General features: G+C 44.5%; 1 protein-coding gene across 3 annotated transcripts in view; it reads left to right on the top strand.

Moving 5' to 3' along the window:
- hacl1 (2-hydroxyacyl-CoA lyase 1) overlaps nt 1-22145 on the top strand; it is a 147618-nt gene that overhangs the window by 35345 nt on the left and 90128 nt on the right. For all 3 annotated transcript variants that reach the window (XM_068011713.1, XM_068011706.1, XM_068011697.1), the window contains 2 exons: nt 1411-1505; nt 5783-5895. In XM_068011713.1, coding sequence (XP_067867814.1) covers nt 1411-1505; nt 5783-5895 — 208 coding nt within the window. The remainder of the gene's footprint in view (nt 1-1410; nt 1506-5782; nt 5896-22145) is intronic.

Raw genomic sequence — 22145 nt, 5'->3', positions numbered from 1 at the left:
TACAGCTGTACTGGAACAGCTTGGCTAGGGATGCAGCTAGTTCCGGAGCACTAATCTTCATTACTATAGCTGGGATGTTGTCCCGGCCTATAGCATTTGCTGTATCCAGTACATTCAACCACTACTTCATATCATGTTGATTGAATCGAATTGGCTGTAGACTGGCATCCATGATGGTGGGGATCTCAGGAGGAGGCTAAGATGGATCACCCACTTTGCACTTTTGGCTGAAGATGGTTGCAAATGCTTCTGCCTTGTCTTTTGCACTGATGTGCTGGGCTCCGCCATCATTTAGGTCGGGGATGTTCACAGAGCTTGCTTCTCCCGTTATTTAATTGTCAACCGCTATTCACGACTGGATGTGGTAGGACTGCAGAGCTTTGATCTGATCCACTGTTTGTGGGATTGCTTAGCTCTGTCTATAACATGCTGTTCCGTTGTTTCGCATGCAGTCCTGTGTTGTAGCTTTAACAGGTTGGCATCTCATTTTTAGGTATGCCAGGTGTAGCTCCAAGGATGTTCTCCGACATTCCTCATTTAACTAGTCCCTGGCTTGATGGTAATGGTAGAGTGAGGGATATGCCGAGCCATGAGGCTGCAGATTGTGGTGCGATACTGTTCTGCTGCTGATGGTCCACGGTGGCTCATGGGTACTCAGTTTTGAGCTGCGAGATCTGTTTTGAGCCTGTTCCATTTACAACAGTGGTAATGCCACACAATATGCTGGAGGGTGTCATCAGTGTGAAGACTGAACTGTCTCCACAAGAGCTGTGCGGTGGTCACTCCTACCAATACTGTCATGGATAGATGCATTTGCGACAGGTAGATTGGTAGGAATGAGGTCAAGTAGGTTTTTCGCTCTTGTTAGTTCTCTCACCACCTGCCACAGGCCCAGTCTAGCAGCTATGTCCTTCAGGACTTGGCCAGCTCGGTGAATAGTGGTGCTACTGAGCTACTTTTGGTGATAGAGATTGAAGTCTCCAACTCAGAGTACATTCTGTGCCCTTGCTATCCTCAGTGCTTCTTCCAAGTGGTCAATATGGAGGAGTACTGATTCATCAGCTGAGGGAGGATGGTAGGTGGTAATCAGTAGGAGATTTCCTTATCCATATTTGACCTGATGTCATAAGACTTCATGAGATCTGGAATCGATGTTGAGGACTCCCAGGACCACTCCCTCCCAATGGTATACCACTGTGCCACCACCTCTGATGGGTCTGTCCTGCTGGTGGGACAGGACATACCCAGGGATGGTGATGGCTGAAAAATATGATTCTTAATTAGCTGTAAAGCACTTTGGGACAGCTTGAGGTTGTGAAGGGTGCTATATAAATGTAAGTTCATTCTTTTTCTTTCATTACTATTGGCTACTGGCTAGTAGAATTCTAAAAAGCATTTTTCTTTTTAAAGGCAGTTAGAAGTAGTATCTATGGCCGTCCAGGAGCTTGTTACATTGATATCCCTGGAGAGATGGTGACCTCAAAAATCCAGAGTGCATCACTGAGGTAGGTCTGTGTGCCAAGATTAGTCAGACATTGGTCATCAGTTTTAGAATTAATGACTCATTTTAATTGCTGCTGCTTTGAACATGGGGAATGAACGTTGTGTTCCTGCTGGATGATTCCAATGCTTTCTTATATAAAAATAACACCTTTTCTCTACCCACTCAATCACTTCTCTCTCCAAAATAAATAATTTGTCTCTTGGGCGGTCTGTTCCACATATTCACCGACATTTGTGCTAAGTAATTAAATATAAACTGTACTTTACCCTTTGGAACTTGAGTCTGTGCCCTTGGTCGCAAAGTTGTGGTTATGTCAAGTAATGTACTTTTGACTTCTGTTTATCTCCTCATAACTCTGAAAACTTTAATGAGATCTCCTTGAGTTGCCTTTTCTCCAATGTAAACAGTCCCAGCTTCCTTAGTTTCCTTCTCTCCTTAGTCAGAATACAGTACTCCAGTTGGGAGTGAAACAAGCTCTATTCAAACGAAAGGCATTTAGAAGTATTATCTATGCCTATCCATCTCTGAAATATGTATTCTATGCTTTCGACTATACATTCTCTGAGATTTTGGTGTGCTGTCATATACTGTGTTGGTGATTTTAGTAGGGTATTTAGCAGTACCTCCCAGATTGCTTTTGTCTGTTGGAAAACTATCATTTGTGCTATAGTCCCCTTCCTCAGACTCGTCCCATTTTATTTGTCCACATTAAACTACAACTTGTCACTTGTCATCCTAGCCCTTCAATCTCTTCTCCCTGTACCTGGTAAGCCTAAAGCAGGTGGTGCTTGAATTATATGGAAAAATATTTCATAATATAGCAGGCTTAAAAAAAAAAATTCACATTGCTGTAATTTCAGGGGAAGGTAGTGTCAAAGCTCAGATAGCCAGGTAGTGAAGGATAGAATACTGGAGCCTAATCTTCATTCACTTACAAGCGTTTATTTACAGAAACACACATTGCATACCATGCACCTCCAATAAAAAACTCTTCTTTCAGCCTGCTTTTATATATGTGAGGGCAGATGAGTCCCCAGTTAATGTCCATTACCTGAATACAAAAAACACCCAATTGATATACAACAAACAAATAGTGCCAAGTATAGATCTTCTGTCAAATCTTTCCCCATCTTTTAGCATTTATATTCCTCTGGCAAGAGACACTGCCATTCCACTAACTGTTTTGGTGTAGTACTTATTGCATCAGACTCTTTTCCTTCGGGTTGAAACTAATGCAACACAGTTGTAGGACCATGCTTGTCTCTGATTATTGGTGTCTGGTTAGAGCAGTGTAAGAGGAGGAAGTAGGTTACCTGACCTAGATTTTTGTTTCAGGGTGCAGACAAAAACTATAAACCTAGGATTGATATTCAGGATACAAAGAACAAAGAAAATTACAGCACAGGAACAGGCCCTTCGGCCTTCCAAGCCTGCGCCAATCCAGATCCTCTATCTAAACCTGTCGCCTATTTTCTAAGGGTCTGTATCTCTTTGCTTCCTGCCCATTCATGTATGTGTCTAGATACATCTTAAAAGACGCTATCGTGCCTGCGTCTACCACCTCCGCTGGCAACGCGTTCCAGGCACCCACCACCCTCTGCGTAAAGAACTTTCCACGCATATCCCCCCTAAACTTTTCCCCTCTCACTTTGAACTCGTGACCCCTAGTAATTGAATCACCCACTCTGGGGGAAAAAGCTTATTGCGATCCACCCTGTCTATACCTCTCATGATTTTGTACACCTCAATCAGGTCCCCCCTCAACCTCCGTCTTTCTAATGAAAATAATCCTAATCTACTCAACCTCTCCTCATAGCTAGCGCCCTCCATACCAGGCAACATCCTGGTGAACCTCCTCTGCACCCTCTCCAAAGCATCTACATCCTTTTGGTAATGTGGCGACCAGAACTGCACGCAGTATTCCAAATGTGTCCGAACCAAAGTCTTATACAACTGTAACATGACCTGCCAACTCTTGTACTCAATACCCCGTCCGATGAAGGAAAGCATGCCGTATGCCTTCTTGACCACTCTATTGACCTGCGTTGCCACCTTCAGGGAACAATGGACCTGAACACCCAAATCTCTCTGTACATCAATTTTCCCCAGGACTTTTCCATTTATTGTATAGTTCACTCTTGAATTGGATCTTCCAAAATGCATCACCTCGCATTTGCCCTGATTGAATTCCATCTGCCATTTCTCTGCCCAACTCTCCAATCTATCTATATTCTGCTGTATTCTCTGACAGTCCCCTTCACTATCTGCTCCTCCACCAATCTTAGTGTCGTCTGCAAACTTGCTAATCAGACCACCTATACTTTCCTCCAAATCATTTATGTATATCACAAACAACAGTGGTCCCAGCACGGATCCCTGTGGAACACCACTGGTCACACGTCTTCATTTTGAGAAACTCCCTTCCACTGCGACTCTCTGTCTCCTGTTGCTCAGCCAGTTCTTTATCCATCTAGCTAGTACACCCTGGACCCCATGCGACTTCACTTTCTCCATCAACCTACCATGGGGAACCTTTCAAACGCCTTACTGAAGTCCATGTATATGACATCAACAGCCCTTCCCTCATCAATCAACTTTGTCACTTCCTCAAAGAATTCTATTAAGTTGGTAAGACCTGACCTTCCCTGCACAAAACCATGTTGCCTATCACTGATAAGCCCATTTTCTTCCAAATGGGAATAGATCCTATCCCTCAGTATCTTCTCCAGCAGCTTCCCTACCACTGACGTCAGGCTCACCGGTCTATAATTACCTGGATTATCCCTGCTACCCTTCTTAAACAAGGGGACAACATTAGCAATTCTCCAGTCCTCCGGGACCTCACCCGTGTTTAAGGATGCTGCAAAGATATCTGTTGAGGCCCCAGCTATTCCCTCACTCGCTTCCCTCAGAAACCTGGGCTGGATCCCATCTGAACCTGGGGACTTGTCCACCTTAATGCCTTTTAGAATACCCAACACTTCCTCTCTCCTTATGCCGACTTGGCCTAGAGTAATCAAACATCTATCCCTAACCTCAACATCCGTCATGTCCCTCTCCTCGGTGAATACCGATGCAAAGTACTCGTTTAGAATCTCACCCATTTTTTCTGACTCCACGCATAATTTTCCTCCTTTGTCCTTGAGTGGTCCAATCCTTTCTCTAGTTACCCTCTTGCTCCTTATATATGAATAAAAGGCTTTGGGATTTTCTTTAACCCTGTTTGCTAAAGATATTTCATGACCCCTTTTAGCCCTCTTAATTCCTCGTTTCAGATTGGTCCTACATTCCCGATATTCTTCCAAAGCTTCGTCTTTCTTCAGCCGCCTAGACCTTATGTATGCTTCCTTTTTCCTCTTAGCTAGTTTCACAATTTCACCTGTCATCCATGGTTCCCTAATCTTGCCATTTCTATCCCTCATTTTCACAGGAACATGTCTCTCCTGCACGCTAATCAACTTCTCTTTAAAAGCCTCCCACATACCAAATGTGGATTTATCTTCAAACAGCTGCTCCCAATCTACATTCCCCAGCTCCTGCCGAATTTTGCTATAGTTGGCCTTCCCCCAATTTAGCACTTTTTTTTATCTTGTTCTATGATCAAGCATGCCCAAATGCACCACTTTAGCACCTAGTGCACAGTAATCTAACTGCCCACTTCAGCATGCCTTCCAGCAGCAATAGTTCAAAACTCTAGATTATCAGAAAAGTAAGACTGAGGCTTGAATCGTAGCAGAGACCAAATAATGGCTTCGGACTGTATTGTACTGGGAAATTACAGAGACTGCCTTCATCCTTTAGATTGACGTGACTGCAATTTTCCAGTACAGTACTGACAATCATCCTTTACTTGTATCTTAGCAGTCTGCAGTAGTTAACGTCATAACACTGAACTACCAGGATCATTAAGCTGGAGGAGGTGTGGATCCAGTGAGAGCTTGTTTTGGGGGTATTGACATTTCTCTCCAAGAATAGTTCCTTCATATTATTAATTTACGGCTTTGGAAAGCAATACTGAACACAGATTTAAAAAAATTCTCCTGTCTTTTATGATCAGATGCACTGCTGACCCTAATAAATCACATACACATAGAATACCTTTTTTTGTTCTAAATACAAATTATATCGGTTAAGTTGATTTATTTTACTATGAAATGTTCACTTATAAAACCATAGTGAGTGCTTGTTTTACAATATCAGTTTAGAGGCTTGTCACAGTATCATGCAGCTAAAAGATAAGTGCTAGGAGAATCCATCTAATTGTCTTTCTCCATCTAGAGCTGTTCCTTGCTGTCTTCGTGCTCCAGTAGCCATGGCAGAGCCTCAAGCAGTGAAAGAAGCAGCTATGATCATTAAAAATGCCAAGAGGCCTCTCATTATTCTTGGCAAAGGTACAGAGATAAAAAAGAATCTTTTTCAATGAAAATGTTTCAAATGTATAGTTTTCATTTAACAAATGAGCGAAATGAAACTTTTGACATATGGGTCCTTGCAGGATAATATTTGTGCAGCATTTTTACAAAACAGAAATGTTACATATTTGTGTTATTTAAAAAAAAAATCCCTTCCTGGTTGAATATGTTTTCTAGCTGCAAGGATGGAAATGCACTGTTATGTTTTAAGATGTTAAGGAATTCAGTACAGTGGCAGTCTCGAGATGAGTAGATGAATTATTCTTTGCTATGTTAGTATTGGCCTCACAGCTAGTGCAGCATTAAAGGTATGCCTTTATGCATCCTGGAACTTTCTGCCCCATTCTAGCTAACTGTCTATAATTCTGGTCTCCTGATGTCTGCTGCAATTCTGTGCTGGAGGATGATCATGCATGCAGCTTAAGAGATACATCATTGTATTATTGGGTAATCTGGAGAAAGGGAGAAAGGCTGGCTTAAGAAAGGAGGTCACCCCACACCACATAGAAATGTAGCAAATCAGCAAGGAATGGTGTCATCTTTATGGAGAGTTTGGTAATTTGGGCCATGTCACCCACCTGTGTGGCATTCAGTATGGCATTTTCCTGTGCTGCTTAATAATGAAGTACAGTATGATTTGTGGCAAATGTACCTTGCATTTTCAGTCCATAATCATCAGAGCTAATATGAGTGGAGGGAGCCGATTATTTAAGATACATGGAGCAGCAGGAGCACTAAAAATGATATGTGGGGCGGGGGGAGGTGGGGAGTGGGTAAAGACATTTTGATGGACATAATGATGGGACTCCCAAGAAGACGGGGATAAAGGCAAGGTTGGGAAAAGGATATTTGACTGAGTTTTTTCCCCTAGTATTTCAATTCACCCATCCTAGTGTCCAACTGTATCTCAAACTCCCTAAACATATTTGATCCAGTAGCTTATCTGATGGTGTATTCTGAGTGTTTTTTCTGACATCTGTATTAAATTTACTTTGTTCTAAAGCCTGACTCATCTTGGGGTACAGCCAGAATATTACTTAGTCTGTGCTATTAATATATTACTTACTTTAATTAGGTCACCCCTTAATCATCATCCTTTTAGAATGGAATGTTGCCATCCAGGTAACAAGTTTGTACAAAATGTTGATTAGGACACAATTAGAGTACCAGGTTTGGGTGCCCCATTAAAGCCATAGAGAGCATAGAGAATAGACTCACCAGCATCTTGCCAACAATGGGAAACTATAGTTATTAAGAACGGAATTTTATCAACTTAGTCTCGGCTGAGGCAGTGTCATTGCCGGCTCAGGAACTTGTTTGATTGATTAGCAGGCTTTGCCGAGGCTCTTTGCCAGAGCAGCGGCATTCTCATCCTGTCTCCAGGTTCCCTGACCAATCAGAAAGGATGGGTGGGGTGATGCACCTAAACAAGCAATGAAGGGTCTCTATTTAAACAGATCCCGGCAGGGCTCACAATGGCAGCATTGAGTGAAGCATTCAAGATACAAATGGAAGCAGGAAACTGGTGCAGAATGAAAGCAAGATGTGGGAATGCTGCCCCCTGGTTCTCAGAATTGTCCCTGGAGGTTATTATGGATGAGTCAGGGCAAGAAGAGAAGTCCTCTTTCCTGAAGACTGGAGGGGAATGCCAGTCAGCTCGACCAAGCAGTGTGGCTGCAGGTTGCAGAGGAGTGTGTAGCACGAGTGTGGTGCCCAGGACCTTGATGCAGTGTCGGAAAAGATTTAATGACCTCACGAGGTCCGGCAAGGTGAGTGTCCTACAGTTCTCAGCTGGCAGCCATCACTCGCTCACCTCCCTAGCATTCTCCTGCACAGCGCTCCTCTGACCGACACACCCTGCAGTTACACACATTCCTTTCTCTCCGGCCTCCTCCTCAAATCTCCATCTCACACTCACCCTTGCCCTATTGCCCTCTCTCACCCATTCCTCACAGTCACTCTCCTCAAATGTTCTCCATCCATCCTCAGCAATCAGTTCACTTCTCACACTCTCTGCACTTTCTCATTGCAGGAGAAGAGAGCCCACAAGCCCAGGGGGAGGCAGAGACCCGTGGCTGGACCTGCAGCTATTGCCACCCTGACCATGATGGAGGAGGAAGCCCTGGAGATCATCAGGGTAGCACAAGTACTGGCATTGGCCGATGAAGAGATGGGAGTGGCTCAGAGACCTGTTGACAGCATTAGATATCATACTGGCACTTGGCACTTAACTAGGTTGAATTGATGTACATCAGTACATCAAATGTCATGTTCTGTACAATGTTAACTCGGATCCCTATTTCACCTACTCGCAGCACTAACTCATGTCTTTCATCTCGCACAGGTGCATCACTGGCAGGGTTCGGCAATGTGTCCATACACAGACACCAGTGTCCGTGATGAAAGATTTTGAGGTCCTTGACTGATAATTTCAGGGATGAGAAATTTTCCAGGGGCTTCTTCAGATTGCCTTTTTAAAAAAAATCGCAAGTGTTATTTTCACAGATGACAGGTGCTGAGATAGGGAAATGTGCTTCTGAACTTCGGACTGAGTCAGGGTTTTCCGACGGGTTCCGATTTTCTTTTTAAAGCCTGTTGGAAACCCCGATGTTCAGCTGTTCCTGCTCTCGGTAAAGGTCAGAGAGAGAGAGAGAGAGGGGTGAGAGTTGGACACAGAGGGGATAGGGATTAACACAGAGAAGGAGAGTGCGAGCGAGAGGGGAGAGAAAGAGATCAAGATCAGTCCGGACAGATGAACCTCTATCTGGATTCTCCGCATCGCTACATCAAGTGTGCGGGCAGACATTGCCTACTTGTGCAAGCAAAAATAATGCCAGGTATCTCACTAAATAGGGAGAAATATGCTTTGATGGCTGTCCACTTTATATACAGCTTAATTGTCCCCATGTCAGCGGCTGTCAATTTTGTTGAATATCCGTGGTGCAACATGTCGGTGCCTATCCCTGATAATGAGTCACAATGGAGGTGATGAAGGAGGAGCCAGAGGAGGACCAGCACCGTCACATGACTCCTGCACCTCTTCTCAAGTGTCATGGCCAGTTGGAGAGGTTTGGGTAATTCTCGCTATTCAATTTACATCTGACTGCAGCAAGTTTGTTTTTTTAATATTGTTTAACCCCATTGTTTTTTTATTTGTCAAGTAAACAGTGGCAGGTTTTCTTGTAGGTTTAAAACAGGAAATCAATTGTTTATTGATCAATACGCCTTATCCCGAAATTGTTGCAACCGCATCCACTCAGGCATTTGCTCGTACGTGCACACACACGCACGCACACACATATGAAGAGAGCAATGGAGAAGAAAAAGGGGTAAGTGATTATAAGCGGGGGTCACGGTGAACCTGTTGAATTCTCTTGGAAGTCAAGTTCTCGTTGGTTGCAGGCCTGAGGTGATTGTAGATTTCAGTTGGAGATGATGGATCACTGCTACTTCACTGCTGTATAAAGTGTAGATGTGGAATTCTAAAGCAGGGCGTGCTGTTTCTGGTTTGCTGAAACAAGCTTCTTGGATGCTGCTTTCTTGGTATCTCTCTCTCCCTCTCTAAGGTAAAGCTATGTTACATCTCGCCTCTGGGCAGGAGATGCTTTGGTCTGTCCACTATGGTGATTGCAGAATGGCCCAGGACGTGGCTACTTCTCACCTTTGTTTCGGATGAAGATGTTCAGTTCCCTAATATGTTATGATGGGTGTAGGATGGGTGCAATTGTTAGCTCTTAGCTTTGAAGATTTTCCTTTGTCCCTGTCAGACAGTTTGAATATGTAAAGGCCAAGTTCTTTTCCTTCGGTGGCCATTTTTGGGGCACATTGTTCACTTTTTAAAAGAAAGGTCAATTTTTTAAAAGACAAAGCCAGTTTTTATAACTCTTCAATATTTGTCCCTAATTTTTGCATTGTTATACTTTTGTACGTGTGACACAGGTGTTGCCCACCCCCATACAGTGTCCCACATGCTGCCTTCTGTCCCAATGACGGAGTCTGCCACTGCACAGGTGTAGGTGGAGCAGTCTTTGACAGGGCCCTCAAGGGTTCCAAGAGACTGAGGATGTCGGCCATGGTCACCTCACTTGTCAGATCAGGGGACTGAGCAGCCTGCCTCTAGCTCTGCTGAAGCCACAGAGGTAGCAGTACATAGAAGTGATAGGAAGCAGAATAGGAAGACTTCATACCTGCACAAGGGGATTCACTTGGATGTTTGTAACAATGTAAATGCTGCTTAATTTGCACAATTGTAAATGAGGAAAGTTTTTAATGTCATGCCCTCTTCATTGCAGCATTCTGATTCCCCAATGGACAAAATGCATCATTAGAATGCCACACCAGAGTGGATTAATTGTGGACTGTGTGCTTGTGATGGAGTGATTTTTGACTATGGGAATGCTTTGGGGGGACCCAGAGCATTTAGGTTACAGTTCCATATGGCTTAAGCTTGTTTGTCATCTGAACCATGCCTCGATGAGGCCGACGCAGGGTTCTCTAACAGCCAGATGTGTGGCTGCAGCCACCCTGCCGACATTATACCCCTCTTCCTTCAGCTCCTCTTCCTCCTCTCCTCTTCCTTGTCGGAAGATGATGAGTGGTCTACAGCTTCCTCCTCCTCCTGCAGCTCCATTTCTCTCTGCAGCACCATGTTGTGCAAGGCCCAGCAGACCACCACCATTCCAGAGACCCTTGTTGGTGCCCTCACATCTGTCAAAGCATCTGAATCTCATTTTCAGCAAGCCAGTGGCTTGCTCAGTGATTGCCCTTGTTGTGATGTGGCCCCTGTTGTACCTCTCCTTGGCATCACTGCCAGGTATCATCAGCCAGCAACTCCGAGGGTAGCTCTTGTCTCAAAGGAACAACCCACTCAGGCAGCTCAGAGGTGCAGACCCCTGTGGTAGACTTGACTGGTGCAGCATGTAAGAGTCATGGCAGCTTCCAGGAAATCCTGTGCACAGACAGATACATAGTAAACCTACAATGGCCACAAACAATCTGCACAATGGTGGAGTGGAATCCCTTCCGGTTGATGAACGCTGCTGGATTATCTGATGGCGCCTTGATTGTCACATGGGTGATGTCTATGATTCCCTGAACCTGTGGAAAGCCAGCCACTGCAGCAAGGGCCTTATCAGTGTCCAAGTGCGCATACTGGGCAGCCTTGGCATAAATGGTATCTGTGAATTGGGAGACAGATTTGTGGGCAGAAGATTGTCAGCTCCTGAAAATGTCTCCAACTGATACCTGAAAGGAGCCAGAGCCAAAGAAATTCAGGGCTGTGGTGACCTTGATGGCCAATGGCAGCGCATGCCCAGCTGGCCCTCTTGGAAGGAAGCTTTGTACCAAATATCAGCAATGAGCTGCTGTGAGAGTCTGAGCCTCCTGAGGTACTGTTGCTTAGTCGTGTCAAGGAAGCTGATCCTCTGTACAATCTGCTTTGGGGATATCACCTCCTTCAAACCTCAATTCACTTTCAGCTGCACTTTCAAAATCCCAACTATCTAACCTTTGGCTTTCTGTTCTCCCCAACATTTCTGCAGCTGCTGATTTGTTCAGCTGCACCCTCCCCTCCACCTTTGATGCCCTAGTCCCCCAAAAAATCATTACTTTATCTGACCCTGGCCATTCCCCCAGTATGGTCCTCATCTTTGCTCCCTTGTGTCCAAGGGATGCAGAGTTGAAAGGATATGGCGGACAGCTGGTTTAGCCATCCACTCCCAAATCTGTCTGGACTACCTCAAACACTGTCGGGTCCTGCTCTCGTCTGCTAAGACTGCTCACTATTCCAGGATCACCCAGGAATGCAAGGATAACTCCTATCTTCTTTACTGTCCTGCAAACCGTCTTCTAAACCCCTCTCTCCAGTCCCCTTCACCCTCACCACCAGCAATAAGAGCGAGAAGCTCATGGACTTCTTTGTCAATAAGATCGATGCCATCCGATCAGCTGCCTCTGCCGCATCCTTCCCTTTTACTAGTCCACCTGGCCATACTTCCTCTAAAGCTCCCTCCTGCCCTAGCCCTGAACTCGCATCTTTCTCTAGTTTCTCTCCTATCTCCCCTTGTGCCCTCTGAGCTCATCTTGTCCATGAGACCCACCTCCTGTTCCCTCGATCCTATTACCACCAAACTGCTGATCACCAACTTCCCCTCCTGGTCCCCATGTGAGCCGATATTGTAAATGGTTCTCTCTCTTCAGGTGTTAGCCCCTCCTTTAAATCTGCCATCATCACCCCTCTCGAAAAAACCCGATCTTGACCACTCCATCCTTGTAAACTACTGTCCAACCTCGAAACCTCCCTCTCCACAATCCTTGAATGTGTGGCCTCCCATGTCCGTTCCCATCTTTCACATAACTCCATGTTTGAATCCTTCCAATCAGGTTTCTATCCCAAAACAGCTTTTATCAAAGTAACAAATGGCATCCTCTGTGACTGTGACAAAAGGAAACTTTCCTTCTTGACTGGTTTGCAGCCTTTGACACGGTTGACCACACAATCCTCCTCCTACACCTCTCTACTGTCTTCCAGCTGGGTGGGACTGCTCTCACCTGCTTCCATTCTTCTCTAATCGTAACCATTTGCATCACTTGCAATGGCTTCTCTTCCTGCTCCCACACCGTTACCTCTGATGTTCCCCAAGGATCTATCCTTGGCCCCCTCCGATTTCTCTTTTTTAAAATTCATTCATGGGATGTGGGCATTGCTGGCCAGGCCAGCATTTATTGTCCATCCCGAATTGCCATTGAGAAGGTGGTGGTGAGCTGCCTTCTTGAACCGCTGCAGTCCATGTGGGGTAGGTACACCCACAGTGCTGTTAGGAAGGGAGTTCCAGGATTTTGACCCAGCGACAGTGAAGGAACGGCAATATAGTTCCAAGTCAGGATGGTGTGTGACTTGGAGGGGAACTTGCAGGTGGTGGTGTTCCCATGCATTTGCTGCCCTTGTCCTTCTAGTTGGTAGAGGTCGCGGGTTTGGAAGGTGCTATCTAAGGAGCCTTGGTGCGTTGCTGCAGTGCATTTTGTAGATGGTACACACTGTGCGTCGGTGGTGGAGGGAGTGAATGTTTGTAGATGGGGTGCCAATCAAGTGGGCTGCTTTGTCCTGGATGGTGTCGAGCTTCTTGAGTGTTTTTGGAGCTGCTTCCCATCCAGGCAAGTGGAGAGTATTCCATCACACTCCTGACATTGTAGATGGTGGACAGGCTTTGTGGAGTCGGGAGGTGAGTTACTCGCCGCAGGATTCCTCACCTCTGACCTGCTCTTGTAGCAACGGTATTTATATGGCTACTCCAGTTCAGTTTCTGGTCAATGGTAGCCCCTCGGATGTTGATAGTGAGGGATACAGCGATGGTAACGCCATTGAAAGTCAAGGGCGATGGTTCGATTCTCTCTTGTTGGAGATGGTCATTGCCTGGCACTTGTGTGGCACGAATGTTACTTGCCACTTATCAGCCCAAGCCTGGATATTGTACAAGTCTTGCTGCATTTCTACACGGACTGCTTCAGTATCTGAGGAGTCACGAATGATGCTGAACATTGTGCAATCATCAGCGAACATCCTCACTTCTGACCTTATGATTGAAGGAAGGTCATTGATGAAGCAGCTGAAGATGGTTGGGCCAAGGCCACTACCCTGAGGAACACCTGCAGTGATGTCCTGGAGCTGAGATGATTGACCTCCAACAACCACAACCATCTTCCTTTGCGCTAGGTATGACTCCAACCAGTGGAGGGTTCCTCCCCCTGATTTCCATTGACTTCAGCTTTGCTAGGGCTCCTTGATGGCATACTCGGTCAAATGCTGCCTTGATGTCAAGGGCAGTCACTCTCACCTCACTTCTTGAACATAGAACAGTACAGCACAGTACAAGCCCTTCGGCCCACGATGTTGTGCCGAACCTTTAACCTACTCTAAGATCAAACTACCTACATACCCTTCATACTACTATCATCCATGTACCTATCCAAGAGTCGCTTTAATGTCCCTAATGTATCTGCTTCTACTACCACCGCTGGCAGTGCATTCCACGCACCCACCACTCTCTGTGTAAAGAACCTACCTCTGACATCTCCCCGAAACCTTCCTCCAATCACCTTAAAATTATGTCCCCTGGTGATAGCCCTTTCCACCCTGGGAAAAAGTCTCTGGCTATCCACTCTATCTATGCCTCTCATCATCTTGTACCCCTCTATCAAGTCACCTCTCATCCTTCTTCGCTCCAATGAGAAAAGCCCTAGCTCCCTCAACCTTTCTTCGTGAGACATGCCCTCCAGTCCAGGCAGCATCCTGGTAAATCTCCTCTGCACCCTCTCTAAAGCTTCCACATCCTTCCTATAATGAGGCGACCAGAACTGAACACAATATTCCAAGTGTGGTCTAACCAGGGCTTTATAGAGCTGCAGCATAACCTCGAGGCTCTTAAACTCAATCCCCCTGTTAATGAAAGCCAACACACCATACGCCTTCTTAACAACCCTATCAACTTGGGTGGCAACTTTGAGCGATCTATGGACGTGGACCCCAAGATTCCTCTGTTACTCCACACTGCCAAGAATCCTGTCTTTAAGCCTGTATTCTGCATTCAAATTCGACCTTCCAAAATGAATCACTTCACACTTTTCCAGGTTGAACTCCATCTGTCACTTCTCAGCCCAGCTCTGCATCCTGTCAATGTCCCGTTGCAACCTACAACAGCCTTCCACACCATCCACAACTCCAGCAACCTTTGTGTCATCGGCAAACTTGCTAACCCAGCCTTCCACTTCCTCATCCAAGTCATTTATAAAAATGAGTTCAGCTCTTTTGTCCATGTTTGAACCAAGGCTGTATTGAGGTCAGGAGCTGAGTGGCCCTGGCGGAACCCAAACTGAGCATCACTGAGCAGGTTATTGCTAAGCAAGTGCTGCTTGATGGCACTGTTGATGACAGCTTCCATCACTTTACTGATGATTGAGAGTAGACTGATGGGGCAGTAATTGACCGGGTTGGACTTGTCCTGCTTTTTGTGTACAGGACATACCTGGGCAATTTTCCACATTGCTGGTTAGTTTCCAATGTTGTAGCTATACTGGAACAGCTTGGCTAGGGGTCTGGCAAGTTCTGGAGCACAGGTCTTCAGTACTATTGCCAGAATATTGTCAGGGCCCATAGCTTTTGCAGTATCCAGTGCCTTCAGTCATTTCTTGATATCACGCGGAGTGAATCGAATTGGCTGAAGTCTGGCATCTGTAATGCTGGGGACTTCAGGAGGGGGCCGAGATGGATCATCAACTCGGCACTTCTGGCTGAAGATTGTTGCAAATGCTTCAGCCTTATTTTTCGCACTGATGTGCTGGGCTCCCCCATCATTGAGGATGGGGATGTTTGTGGAGCCACCTCCTCCAGTTCATTGTTTAATTGTCCACCACCATTCACGACTGGATGTGGCAGGACTGCAGAGCTTAGATCTGATCTGTTGGTTATGGGATCGCTTAGCTCTGTTTATCGCATGCTGCTTATGCAGTTTGGCATGCAAGTAGTCCTTTGTTGTAGCTTCACCAGGTTGACCCCTCATTTTGAGATATGCCTGGTGCTGCTCCTGGCATGCCCTCCTGCACTCTTCATTGAACCAGGGTTGGTCTCCTGGCTTGATGGTAATGGTGGAGTGGGGGATAAGCTAGGCCATGAGGGTACAGATTGTGGTCGAGTACAATTCTGTTGCTGCTGATGGCCCACAGCACCTCATGGATGCCCAGTTTTGCATTGCCAGATCTGTTCGAAATCTATCCCATTTAGCACGGTGATAGTTCCACACAACCCAATGAACGGTATCCTCAATGTGAAGGTGGGACTTCGTCTCCACAAGGACTGTGCGGTGGTCACTCCTACCAATACAGTCATGGACAGAAGCATCTGCGGCAGGTAGATTGTTGAGGACAAGGTCAAGTATGTTTTTCCCTCGTGTTGGTTCCTCCACCACCTGCCGCAGACCCAGTCTAGCGGCTATGTCCTTTAGTACTCGGCCAGCTCGGTCAGTAGTGCTGCTACCAAGCCACTCTTAGTGACGGACGTTGAAGTCCCCCACCCAGAGTACATTTTGTGCCCTTGCCACCCTCAGTGCTTCCTCCAAGTGGTGTTCAACATGCAGGAGTACTGACTCATCAGCTGAGGGAGGGCGTTAGGTGGTAATCAGTAGGAGGTTACCTTGCCCATGTTTTACCTGATGCCATGAGACTTCATGGGGTCCGGAGTCAATGTTGAGGACTCGCAGAGCAACTCCCTCTTTACTCTAGAACACTGTCCCGCCACCTTTGCTGAATCTGTCCTGCCGGTGGGACAGGACATACCCAGGGATAGTGATTGCAGTGTCTGGGACATTGTCTGTCAGGTATGATTCCATGAGTATGACTATGTCAGGCTGTTGCTTGACTAGTCTGTGGGACAGCTCTCCCAACTTTGGCACAAGCCCCCAGATGTTAGTAAGGAGGACTTTGCAGGGTCGCCAGGACTGGGTTTGCCGTTGTCGTTTCCGGTGCCTAGGTCGATGCCGGGTGGTCCGTCCAGTTTCATTCCTTTTTATTGACTTCGTAGCGGTTAGGTACAACTGAGTGGTTTGCTAGGCCATTTCAGAGGGCATGGAAGAGTTAACCACATTTCCCACCACCGAAGTTAAACTGACTAGCCTGTAGTTGCTGGGCTTATCCTTACACCCTTTTTTGAACAGGGGTGTAATGTTAGCAATTCTTCAGTCCTCTGGCACTATCCTGAGTCTAAGGAAGACTGAAAAAATCTGCGATTTCCACTCTCGCTTCCTTCAGTATCCTTGGATGCAACTCATCTGGCCCTGCTGCTTTATCCGCTTTAAGAACTGACAACCTATCTAATACTTCTTTATCAATTTTAAACCCCTTTAGTGTCTGACTTATTTCCTGTTTCAACATTGCCTGGATTGTATCTTCTTTGGTAAAGACAGCTGCAAAGTATTCATTTGATACCTCAGCGATGCCCTCTGCCTCCATTTGTAAATCCCCTTTCTGGTCCCTAATCGGCCCCATTCCTCCTTTTACCCATACTTTTACTATTTATATGCCTCTCGAAAACTTTGGGATTTCCTTTAATGCTAGCTGCTTGTCTCTTTTCATGCTCTGTCTTTGCTTCTCTTATTTGCTTTTTCACTTCTCCTTTGGACCTTCTATATTCAGCCTGGTTCTCAATAGTATTTTCTACCCGGCATCTGTCATAAGCACACTTTTTCTTCTTTACCTTAATCTCTACCTCTTTTGTCATCCAGGGAGCTCTGGATTTGTTTACCTTACTTTTCCCGTTCGAGGGAACATACCTTGACTGTGCCCGAACTATCTCTTCTTTTAAGGTAGCCCATTGTTCATCTATTGGTTTTCCTGCCAGCCTTTGACTCCAGTTTATTCGCCCAGCTCTATTATTACCCCATTGAAGTTAACCTTCCCCCAGTTAATTATTCTTACCCTGGATTGCTCTTTGTCCTTTTCCATTGTCAGGCTGAACCTTATGATACAATGAGCACTATCCCCTAAATGCTCTCCTACTGATAGTTGATCCACTTGGCACACCTCATTCCCAAGAACCAGGTCTAGCAGTGCCTCCTTTCTTGTTGGACTAGCTACATACTGTTGTCGAGAATTTTCCTGAACACACTCTAGGAACTCTTGCCCCTCACTGCCCTTTATACTACTACTATCCCAGTCTATGTTTAGATAATTAAAGTCCCTCATTATAACTACCCTATAATTTTTGCACCTCTCTGTAATTGCCTTACAGATTTGTTCCTCCACATCCTTCCCACTAGCTGGTGGCCTATAGACAACACCGAGCAATGTAACTGCACTTTTTTTGTTCCTTTGCTCTAGCCCAATTGATTCTGTGCTCGACTCCTCTGGGACATCCTTTTTCTCCAGCACTGCAATGCTCTCCTTAATCAATACTGCCGCCCCTCCCCCTTTGTTTCCCTTTCCTACCTTTCCTGAATACCTTGTATCCAGGAATATTTAACAGCCAGTCCTGCTCTTCTTTGAGCCAATTCTCTGTTATTGCCACAACAACATATTTCCACATGGCAATCTGTGCCTTTACCTCACCAGTTTTATTAGCCACACTCCTTGCATTCATGTATAAGCACATTAATCCTGATTTAGACTTCATTACTTTCTCCCTTACTCTCACCCCACCTAATAACGTACTATTCCCTACTCTTGTGCTATCTACATCCCCCAGTATTCTGTGCACCTTGGTATTCCTCTCTTATACTTTCTCCTGGTTCCCGCACCCCAGACAAGTTACCAGTTTTGCTTCCCTCCAATCTGAGCTGCCTCTCAGGTTTCCATCCCCCTGACAATTTAGTTTAAACCCTTTAGCACCTTTAACACAATAAAATCTCCCAAGGTGCTTTGCATGGTCGCAACCTCACCCACACATGCACATTCACACACATGCAAACACAAGAATAGATAGATAGAGAAAAAAGGGTAGAATGCAATGCAAGTCCAAGGTGATATAAGAGTTCGTGGTTTATAGAATACCGTTGAATCTTCTCAGGAGGAACATTTTTTGAAGGTGCAGGCCTGGATGTTTTCTTGAATTTGCTGAGGTGTTGTAGAGTTCTGTTGGTTAAAACTTAGCTTAAAGCTGGTGGTGTGAATTTGTTTCACCTTCACAGATGAAGAGTCTCAAAGTCACTTTGTAATTTCTCTGCTGTAGTGGTTGTTCAGTTATTGTTCAAGTTTCTTTTTAGCTGGATCTCTGGCTGGAAACTGACTTTCTGTGGTCTTGGCTTGATCTCCCTTTTAAGGTAAAGATCCATCACATTTGCATTTCTGTTTTAAGTAACACATGCCCTCTCCCCTGGTGTGACTACACAATGCTCCAGGATATGGAAACTATGGCTATCTATTGATATCTGAATGGGGACCATACTATTACAATGGTGCTACTTCATACCTATTCATTTTGGTTTGGGTTATGAGTCAGTCTGTCTCCAACATCCTTTGGTAGTTCATTCATGTAGATAGGAATCATCAGTGTGAAATGGTGCTCCTTTCAGTTTCAGTGGGTTCTCGCCAGAGCTATTTCAGACGAGGTTAACGTATTTCATCCTCAACAGACGGAGGTGTGTATTGTCAATACAGGAGGGGTCACTTGACTGCTACTCTATTTTGTCTGTGGTGCAAGTGTCCATGTTCTTGTGGTTCAGTTTAACAGTTGAATTTTTATTTTCATAATTCCTCCAATTCATTGTTTATTTCATCACGGCTCATTCTGAGCATGACACTTCCCTGAAGGATATCAGGGAACCTGATGGGATTTTACAACAGTCCAGTAGTTTCAGGTCACAATTCCCAAAACTAACTTTTTATTCCAGATTTGATTTAATTCATTGAATTTAAATTCCGCAGCTGCCATGGTGGGACTTGAACCTGTATCTCCGGATCATTTGTCTGGGCCTCTGGAATACTAATCCTGTAACAAAACTGCTATGTAGTAGCCTTAAATTACCATTACAGTAATTACAGTTTGGCAGCTCATCATGGGCCGTTTCCATTATAAATGTGGACATAGGAATTTAAAATGGAAAAAGCTGATACAAGTATGACAAAATTGTATGACAATGGATAGTAAGATTTTGTCGGCATGCATTACATGCAGATGAAAGATTTTTAATTTATCATTAATATTGCAGAAATCTGGATTAAAAAAAAACTTTAACACTGACTAAACTGTGCTAATATCAAACTTACTTACCTATTATCAATGTGTAAATTCCTCCAGGTCCGTCTGATCTTGCATTCAGTAAAACAACCCATTTAAAAATAGCAGTGAATGGTTTGGAAACTATATTCAAATTTTGTAAGAGACATTCAGTGACAGTGGTACAAATAGGTAATTTGCAGAAAACTTAACATGGTAAAATGTAGCTCTGCTAAACTTGGTTTCTTCTGTTAGCTTTAAAGCCTATTGTTATGACTGAGGCAGGAGGAGTGCACTGTTAATTCAGTCCCACTTCTCCACTGGTCACAGCATATCAATAAATGTTCCTACCTATCAAAAAATAGACAATTACATACTCTCTTTATCCCCCAGAATAAAGCACACCAACCAGGTTTCTTTAATTAACAACAACATTAACCATTTGTTATAAAGAACAAGTCTTAACCAATAATGAGATAACTCTATATATGAAAAGCTCCTTATTTCCCTAGCCCTCATGCACACACACATACATTCAAAAAAACTGGCTAAGTAGGAAAAAGGATACTTGGTTTACAACTGTTTCAAAGGAATGAAAGGAATAATGAAATAACTTAGGTTGTCACGTTCTGGTAGGAAGTTTTTCGGTTTGGTGAGGTGTCCCAGAGTCGAATAGTTGGATGCCATTCGAAGTCTATCAAGGCAAGGTTGATCAACAGTCTGTGATGGGTAGGCGTTTAAGGCAATTCAACTGTAGCAGGCCTCACATAGGTCTTTCATCAGGGGTGCAGCAACAAGTCTTCTCTGGTTTTTACAGCAACAGGATAGCAGTAGAAGATTTCTGCAGATTTCAGGATTTCTTAAAACACAGGAGGCAACAGGAACCGCACTTGATGCAGGAATTCTTCAGAGACAGGAGGCAGTAAGAATCTGCCACCATTGAAATACAGAGTTTCTTCTTGAGATGCTGGATTCCTTTACAGAGAGAGGTGACACTTTTTCTGAGTTTTCTTCTCTGATCTCCAGGCAGGTCAAAACCAAATTTCAAATGTCTGCTCTTTGTCCAACTCACTGGCTTTTTCAAGGGTCCAAAGTGAAAGCAAAACCTTCCTAAACAGGTCACATGTCTAGACACTTACCTTGGTGTTTTATTTACCAGCAGGATTGCACTGTGTTACTGTAAGATGCATTTAAAAGCAATTTATTATCTTTTAAAAAAATATTACACATCATGCTTCAAAGGATATTTTAAGTGCAGTTTTTTCACGTTATTGATTTGTCGCACTGCAAACCTCCACTCTAATTACAATGACCACTTTGGCTTGAAACCAGGTATTAAGCTGTCAAAGATTCTACAATAAGAGGATAGTGCTGTATCACTGTTCTACTTATGCAATGCTATTCAGCTGCAACAATGCAAATGAAAATTAAAACTGAGCCAAATATGGAAGATTCAGAAATATGTATCCTTGCTCTGCTCTTTTATCTTTTGAGATGAGTGAAACACTATCCAAATCATTCCTGATTTGTTAATACCCACTCAGAAGCCATGGGACAGAAGAGGTAACAGAACAACAGCAAATTATATTAACATAATAGATGTCACATGACATCTCAGAGACATTATAAAACAAAATATCACAACGAGTCGGATAAGGGGCTATTAGGACAAATGACCAAAAGCTTGGTCATAGAGCTATGCTTTAAGGAGTGTCTTAAAAGGAGGAAAGTGACGTAGAGAGGTGTAGGGAGGGTATTCCAGAGCTTAGGGCCTAGGCAATTGAAAGCACGCCTGCCAATGGTGGAGTAATTAAAATTGGGGATGGTCAAAAGGCCAGAATTAGATGAGTGCAGATATCTCAGAGGGTTGTAGGGCTAGAGGCGATTACAGAGGTAGGGAGGGGCGAGGCCATGGGAGGATTTGAAAACAATGATGAGAATTTTAAAATCAAGGCATTGTTTAACCGGGAGCCAGTGTAGGTCAGCGAGGACAGGAGTGATGAGTGAAGAGCATTTGGTGCGAGTTAGGACCCGAGTAGCAGAGTTTTGGATGACGTCAAGTTTATCGAGAGTAGAATGTGGGAGGCAGGCCAGGAGTGCATTAGAATAGTCAATTCCAGATGTAACAAAGGTATGGATGAGGGTTTCAGCAGCCGAAGACCTGAGGCAGGGGTGGAGATGGGTGATGTTACGGATGTGGAAATAGTGATGGCATGGATATATATTGAATGTTACATTACTATAGTTCATCAGGATAGTACTTAAATGTAATAAAAACAAGAAATGCTGGAACCACTCAGCAGGTCTGGCAGCATCTGTGTTTTTACACAGATGCTGCCTGACCTGCTGAGTGGTTCCAGCATTTCTTGTTTTTCTTTTAGATTTCCAGCATCCGCAGTATTTTGCTTTTATTATAGTACTTAAGTGTATTGTGAATAAAATAAGTTTGCACAGTATATTCAACTATTGGTAAAGTTTGATTGGTTAATATCTGAAATCACTCCATATTGCAAATACTAATGAATGCTAT

The sequence above is a fragment of the Heterodontus francisci genome, chromosome 2 (genome assembly GCF_036365525.1).
Source record: "Heterodontus francisci isolate sHetFra1 chromosome 2, sHetFra1.hap1, whole genome shotgun sequence".
NCBI lineage: Eukaryota > Metazoa > Chordata > Chondrichthyes > Heterodontiformes > Heterodontidae > Heterodontus > Heterodontus francisci.
Note: the sequence above shows the minus strand (reverse complement) of the source record. Positions and strands in the feature narration are given on the sequence as shown.